The sequence below is a fragment of the Oncorhynchus tshawytscha genome, linkage group LG03, assembly GCF_018296145.1.
Source record: "Oncorhynchus tshawytscha isolate Ot180627B linkage group LG03, Otsh_v2.0, whole genome shotgun sequence".
NCBI lineage: Eukaryota > Metazoa > Chordata > Actinopteri > Salmoniformes > Salmonidae > Oncorhynchus > Oncorhynchus tshawytscha.
In genome coordinates, this window is record NC_056431.1 from 72,314,554 (window position 1) to 72,322,680 (window position 8,127).

Here is an 8,127-nt window from a genome sequence, read left to right on the forward strand (position 1 = left end):
CTCTCTGTCTCTTTCTCTCTCATCCACCACATCTCATATCCGGCCCATCTGGACATTTATAGCTTGTTAGCGAATAATATACTACAATCAGCCTTTGCGTTCGTTTACTTTTAGATTAAGTTCAAAGGTCGTGTTTGTTTCATGAGAGAGAGGCAATAGAGAGAAGTTTGTAAACTGGAATCATTTAAGTGTTTGGTAAATGTGTCAGTATATTTGCATTGTATTTACATTGTCAGGTCAGTGGTTTGATTGAACAGGACGTTGTCATGGCAGATGGGCACCAAATATCCAACGGTCTGGGAAGGAAATATATTCTGTTCAGAATAGGGTTGCATAGGTAATTTACCAAAGTTACCGGAATCTTCAGTAATTTTGGTAATTAACAGATTATCTATGGTAATCTATCGTAGCATTGGTAACCCTCACATTAAACACCAATGTTATTCACTGAGTTGATGGTTTATATTTAAACCATATTTAAAACCATCTTATTATTTAATATATTTTACATGTGATAAGGCCCAACAGAGGGCCAGAGACTGTCATAATCTGAAATACCCAAAAGGGCCACTAGATTTCATGTGATAGATTATGTAAAATCCTTGAAAGATACAAAAATCCTGGTAATTTACTGGTAAACTTAGAAATGTTTCCAGTAATATACCCTCCCCGTGCAACCCTATACCCACCCCGTGCAACCCGTGCAACCCTCAGAATGACAATGACAAACCAACCACAATCCAGGGACAGTTCAGGTTTGACCTCTGAACTTTGGCCTTGCTTTCACCTGCAACTCTGTTGTGGCAATAACCTCCTATAGGTTAGGGCTAGGGTTTAGCATAGGGTTACAATTTAGGATAGGGTTATGTTTGTGATTGTTGGATTGTTATTTGAACAGTGTAGTCAGTAGTGATAGTTCCAGAACATCAATAACACATCTGTGTTCCATGACCTTCTCCTCCCCTCTCCCTCCACAGGGTGCTGTACATCGGTCTGGCCTGCAACACGGCTCGTTTCCTGTACATCTCCTACCTGGAGAACGCCTGGATCGTCCTGCCCATGGAGGTCCTTCAAGGTTAGGCTACACTGGGTGTCACGGCGTGGCATATGTTGACTTAGCTTAGCTTAGCCAATGTTAACATTAGATAGAAAGAAGGCAGAAGCAGTGTTTGAACTGGCTGCACCAGTGCACTTACATTGTTGGCATGTTGGCTCAGAGTTCATATCAGGCAGGACAGGAACTCTCCTCTCAACGAAATGAAAGGCTTTTCCTTTGCCTGGAGAACACCCTTTTCCTCTGTATCTAGACTTCACTAACAGCCACTTAGGCCATGAATAACAATGTTGCAGCTGCACACGAAAGATTAACATTCAAGGACGCTTAAAATGTTTGTAATCATTTACTAGAGGTGTAACAACAGCCAACAAAACATTTAGAGACGCACTGAATCTCTTTCAAAAAATCTCCATTCTAAAAGAAGTGGTATGACAATATTTGTATTTTATTTAACATTTATTTAAGTAGACAAGTCAGGTAAGAACAAATTCTTATTTACAATGACGGCCTATGACATTCACGTCATGTTGGAAACTCGGGAACTCTTACAATGAACCTATGTTATTTGTGTAGCGCTTCCTATTGGTTGATTCTGATCATTCCCAAGTGGGAAACTCGGCTATCATCTTTTTACAACGAGTAAGCAAGTTGGAAATGTCAGTGTTCGACATGACGTGAACACGACACACGTGACGACATGGGCCAGCTAAAGAGCTGAATAGGGGGCAAGGACAGGCCGGACTGTGGAGGGTAGCAGGTTCAATGGCTTTGTTCTATTATTGGTGTACAATGAGACATGTTGACTTGGAACTAGCTGGTTGAGCCACTTCAAACACGGCACACCCAGTGAGGGTTAAGTCCTCTCTCTCTCGTCTGTCGCCTGCCATGAACACTCTATCTCGGGTTCCGCTGTTGTGCAGTGGTTGTTCCTCTACAGGAAGCCAGGTTTTCCTGTGTCTACTCTTCTCAATGGCAAGGATGTGCTCACTGAGCCTGTACTTTTGTCAAGGTTTTTCTAAGGTTTGATCAGTAACAATGGTCAAATAGTTAGCCACGCATGGTGTACTGTCGATTTAGGGCCAGATAGCACTACATTTTGCTTTGTGCTTTTGCTTGTGTTTCCTAATAAGCAATGTATTTTTGTTTAGACTGTTGTTTATTGTTTTTATCTGATTGATTGGATGTTCTGGTCCTGAGGCTTCAGTATGTTAGTAGAACAGGTTTGTGAACTCAGCGCCAGGACCAGCTGGATGAGGGGACTCTTTTCTTTGCTCAGCTCTTGGCATTGCAGGGCTTGGTAATGATGAGAGGGGGTCACTGTATTTTAGATGTTTCCAAAACTGAATGGCTCTTTTCTGAGTTTTTATTATTAGTGGATATTGACCTAATTCTGCGCTGCATGCGTTGTTTGTAGTTTTCTTCTGGACATGTAGGAGAATCTTACAGAACTCTGCATGTAGGTTTTCAATGGGGGTGATTGTCCCATTTTGGTGAAATCTTGTTTTGCAAGTTGACCCCACATCCCACACTCTCTGTCTCTCTCTCTCTCTCCTTGTCTGTGTGTCTCTGTCTCTGTCCCTCTCTTTCGTTCTGTGTCTCTCTGTCTGTATCTCTGTGTATCTAGGTGTGACCCATGCCTCAGTGTGGGCAGCCTGTATCTCCTACCTCAGTGCTGCAGTGCCTCCAGAGCTGAGGACCTCTGCCCAGGGTATCCTCCAGGGCCTGCACCTAGGGCTGGGCCGGGGCTGTGGGGCCATGGTGGGGGGAGGCTTCGTCAGTGTTTTTGGTAAGAAGAACCACTGTGTGAGGAGAAGTTGTATTTAATCAAATTAAGTGTCCCCCAGTTCTAGAGTATGTAAAACACATTCAACCAAAGAGAGGTGGATCTATTGGCGTCACCCGTTAAAGGTACTATCAGGAGTAAAGACTGCTATTCGATGTTCAATTTGCTGTTCAATGTTCATGAATTGAAATGACTATTGAGAACAGCAGTAACTATTGTATATTGTACATTTAACAGTGGCTAACAGAACAGAATGTAGCTTCACTCCTACTTGAGCAGCTAGTTGTACTCACACGTGTCATACTCTCACATGCCTTTCCAACTGTTGAACAACGCCTCCTCTCCTTAAAAGGATGCCCTGTCCTCCATGGTTTTCTCTTAATAAACTACCAGCAGCCCCATCTTCAATCATTAGGATAGGAATTTGATGGTCTGGAATGCATTTGGCAGCTCTCCCAGAATAACAACTGTGTGTCTCTCTCTGTGTTCTGAAACGCATCTTGATGACTGTGGTAACATATATCCTTTACAGTCCTGAAATGGACATTACTTGTCAGTTTTTCTGTTACATGAAAAGCAATGAGTGAAATAAATACATTTATTTTGAGATTTTGTTTCCAAAAGCCTATGGAGCACACGTTTGTCTTTTTGGGTTATGGTTTAGGAGCGGCCCACACCTTCAGAGGGATAGGAATGGTGTCCCTCGTCATCCTCCTCCTCTTCGCTCTCATCCAGTGGCTGGCTGTGCAGAGTGGGAACAAAGGTATGTGTCATTAATGTTTATTTTATCCTACCCTGTACCCTTCATGGCATGCCTCTGCATGGACTTAGGCCTACACGAAAACAGAATTTACTTCACCTCATTATACTCCTTGGTCGAAAAGTTACTGGCTCCCAATCTGGCAAGCATAACATTTACTTCACCTATTAAACCCCTTAGTGGAGAAGTGACTGGCTCCCAATCTGGCAAGCATAACTTTTACTGCCATTCACTTTTTATTCTCTTTCTCAATCAGCAACTGAGAAATTCATAGACATTAGAATGCTGCATGAATCATATTTAGGACCTTAATAGTGGAGATTGTTGTTAGGTCAGACACGTTAACGGAATAATCATTTTGAAGCATGCCAGGAATTGTTATGAAACATTTAGCTTGAGTTGTTTTCCAGATCCCAGAATGCTGGCAGAGAACATCCCAGTCCCCTCCAGCCCTTTTCCCATAGCAACCATAGACATTATCCAATCAAATAATGGAGCCGCCACAATGACACCACCGAGGAAGACCAAGCACCAGGAGGATCAGGAGGATTTGAGCGAGCCTGCCTGGGTGGTGTCCGCCTCGCCCTGGGTCTCCCTGGCCTTCGCCCTGCACCAGATCAGAGAGATGGCTACCCTTGCCAGGAGCAGCCCTGCCAACAACCATTCGCCGCTGCAGGTACTGTAGGTAGACAGGGTGGCTGGCAGCTTGTGGGCTTCAAGGATAGACTGATGATTTCAGGGATAGACTGGTGGGTTCAGGGATATACTGGTGGGTTCAGGGATAGACTGGTGGGTTCAGGGATAGACTGATGAGTTCAGGGATATACTAGTGGGTTCAGGGATATACTAGTGGGTTCAGGGATATACTGGTGGGTTCAGGGATAGACTGGTGGGTTCAGGGATATACTGGTGGGTTCAGGGATAGACTGATGAGTTCAGGGATATACTAGTGGGTTCAGGGATATACTGGTGGGTTCAGGGATATACTGGTGGGTTCAGGGATAAACTGATGAGTTCAGGGATATACTGGTGGGTTCAGGGATAGACTGATGAGTTCAGGGATATACTGGTGGGTTCAGGGATATACTGGTGGGTTCAGGGATATACTGGTGGGTTCAGGGATATACTGGTGTGTTCAGGGATATACTGGTGGGTTCAGGGATATACTGGTGGGTTCAGGGATAGACTGATGAGTTCAGGGATATACTAGTGGGTTCAGGGATATACTGGTGGGTTCAGGGATAGACTGGTGGGTTCAGGGATATACTGGTGGGTTCAGGGATAGACTGATGAGTTCAGGGATATACTAGTGGGTTCAGGGATATACTGGTGCGTTCAGGGATATACTGGTGCGTTCAGGGATATACTGGTGCGTTCAGGGATATACTGGTGGGTTCAGGGATAGACTGGTGGGTTCAGGGATAGACTGGTGGGTTCAGGGATATACTGGCGGGTTCAGGATTAGACTGGCGGTTTCAGGGATAGACTGGCGGTTTCAGGGATAGACTGGTGGGTTCAGGATTAGACTGGTGGGTTCAGGATTAGACTGGTGGGTTCAGGATTAGACTGGTGGGTTCAGGATTAGACTGGTGGGTTCAGGATTAAACTGGTGGGTTCAGCATTAGACTGGTGGGTTCAGGGTTAGACTGATGGGCTCAGGCTGTGCTTTGAAGCTGGGCCCAAAGACATATCACTGGGCAGAGAAATAAACAGGTAATGTTTGTGATTTTTACATTTGTGATAATGAATTGTGACCGGAATGTTTATCTAGCAATGTGTGCATGTTCCAGCCAAGGTTCCATGTTGTATCATGTCCTGCTGAGAATTGTCTTCTTTATTTCATGCATCACATCTTGAAGAAAGGTGAGAATATAATACCTGCCTTTAGAACGGTATTTTATGAGGGTGTTTTTTCATATTGTAGCGACCTTAACCCAAGTCCTAGCGAGCTCGGCAAGAGGTTTGGAACTCTAGGCGTAGCGGTTAACGTGTTGACTTGACTTTCGCTGGACCCGAATTCACTACAATATCTACAACATTTTGCTAAGTAGTATTATTACAGTATTAATGTAACACTTTACCTTTGCTCTGATTGGTAGGAGATAAATGAGATCGGCACAGATGAACCAACTGATCCCAGTCCCCATCCTTAGAACCTCCCCAGACTGGTCCCTCTCAAGTGGGACCCGCTCTCTGACCAGGACCCCCCCTACGCCTGCTGATCAACCACCCCTCTCCACGGGCCAACACACAGTAGGGGACTGGAAAGAGGGGACACGTTGCACATTGAGGAACTGCCCTAAAATGTTTTCCTTCCAAGCAACACCAAGTCAAAGTCCATGCACAGCTGGGAAGTCCAGCTAAAAGAGTAAGGAGTATGATTTATACAGACTGGACAGGAGAGAAATACTGACCAAAATGAAGGAGGTTGAATTCGTCCTCCTAGCAGGACAGGTCTTAACCAGCGCCTTTAGTGATCTGAGGAAAAACTCTTTGACCGATCTATTGTTACTCTGTCAAGTGGACATCAAACGAGTAACAGAGTTGTATTTATTTTGCTCATCCTGGAAATCTGGGATAGTGGGTTTGATTGAATAAGGCTCCATTTGTCTCGCTGGCCCTCGAAGTGCCTGAGCCGCGGTGTTGTAGGTCGGTGATTCACACTCCTGTAGCAGTGCCACACTGAATCTAAAACGCTGTGTGTAATGGCTGCTTTGCTTGATGTGGACTGTAGAGATTCCTCTTTACATCAAGTTTAGGTGCCAATTCAATAGGCGAATGTTGTGGAACGTTGCAGATAGCAATGTTATTAATATAACTGGTTTGATTACTTATTCTACATGTCAGAGAGACGTGTGTTCTGAGGTTGGTGGCACCTTAAATGGAGAGGGCTCGTGGTAATGACTGGAGTGGAATCAGTGGATCGGTATCATATACATCAAACACATGGTTTCCAGGGGTTTGATGCCATTCCATGTGGTCCGTTCCAGACATTATTATGAGTCGTCCTCCCCTCAGCAGCCTCCACTGTTCTACATACTATGTTGATATCCACCTGTTCCCATAACTTTGTGCTCTCTTGAAAGTGGCCCTGCTTTTATATGTAAATGTTTCCTGTGTCTAGTGACGAGTCTACCACCTATCAGCCACTGATGCTGTGGAAGAATAGATACGTAAAAGGGTTTATGATATCCACCAGGCTTTTAGGGTCTGTAATTACTACAAACTATAACACCATGAGTTCTGTAGAGACTTTCTATATGTATTGATAAAGAGTCTTCAGGCCAAGATGTCTAAACGTCAAATATTTCACTATGATCATATTTAGACAGAAATAATTGTCAATGATATCAAACTGCTTTCCTCCCAAGGGACTATCTAAAACAATTGTATTGTAATGACCATTTTTCATGCCTTGTCTGCTGTACGTAGCCTATGTTCTACCTGAGAACTAATACTCCTAGTGCACTGTGGCATTTATCTTTTCAAGGTGAAACAACAGTTTGCAATACGTCACTGGAAAAGTTAGTTTTTTTAAACTACCAAAAATGTATCCTTGTAATTTAATATGAAGAATATGCACCACATTTGAAATCACTTTAATGCTGTTTGATATCAAATGTATGTAAAAAAAAAAATAAAAAAAAATCAAACATAGGCATATTTCTAGCCATGAGGGAGAAAACTTTTGCTCTTGACAGACATGGTCCAATCAAAATCTCCATTTGATGTTTCCAGCATGTGATTGGCTGTCCCCGAGGCTGCAGTTTCTTAAGCAGCCAGGTTGGGGCAGTAGATGGGAGTTCACTGGATTCCACAGCAATGGGAGTACATGCGAGCTTGTTACAGTGACCAGTAGGGGAGCAGGTCTGGAGGTGGGGTGAAGGCGCTGGGGGAGGGCAGGTAGGGGGGGGGTAGAGAGGGGCACTGGGGGAGGGCGGGTAGGGGGGTAGAGAGGGGCACTGGGGGAGGGGTGAGAGAGGTGTGCTGGGGGCAGGGCATGGGTGTGTTCTGAGTGTAGAGAGGGACAGAGTTAGATGTAGGCGGAGCCTGGGCATAGCTGTCCATCTCATCTTTGCTGGTCAAAAGTACTTAAGTAGTTCTTTAAAGTAATTTTACTTAAGTAGTTTTTCTGTACTTTACTATATTTTCTACAACTTTTACACCACCACATTCCTAAAGAAAATAATGTACTTTTTACTCCATACATTTTCCCTGAGACCCAAAAGTACTCGGTACATTTTAAATACTTAGGACAGGAAAATGGGCTAATTCACACATTTATCAAGAGACCATCCCAGGTCATCCCTACTGCCTCTGATCTGACGGACTCACTAACCACAAATGCTTCATTTGTAAATGATGTCAGAGTGTTGGCGTGTGCCCCTGGCTATCCATACATTAAAACAACAAGAACATTGTGCCATCTGGTTTACTTAATATAAGGCATTTTAAATTATTCATCATTTACTTGTGATACTTAAAAAGATGCCGGCGCCATTTCCTGTTTGCAAAAATTCAAATAAT

At 43.9% G+C, this 8,127-nt stretch overlaps 1 protein-coding gene across 1 annotated transcript in view; it reads left to right on the forward strand.

The window, feature by feature from the left end:
• Positions 1–7,472, forward strand: part of LOC112242906 (major facilitator superfamily domain-containing protein 6) — a 14,090-nt gene extending 6,618 nt beyond the window's left edge. The window contains exons 3-7 of the mRNA XM_024410753.2: positions 978–1,075; positions 2,682–2,843; positions 3,505–3,603; positions 4,011–4,276; positions 5,700–7,472. Of these exons, the coding sequence (XP_024266521.1) occupies positions 978–1,075; positions 2,682–2,843; positions 3,505–3,603; positions 4,011–4,276; positions 5,700–5,753 (679 nt within the window). The 3' untranslated portion in view covers positions 5,754–7,472. The remainder of the gene's footprint in view (positions 1–977; positions 1,076–2,681; positions 2,844–3,504; positions 3,604–4,010; positions 4,277–5,699) is intronic.
• The last annotated feature ends 655 nt before the right edge of the window (positions 7,473–8,127 follow it).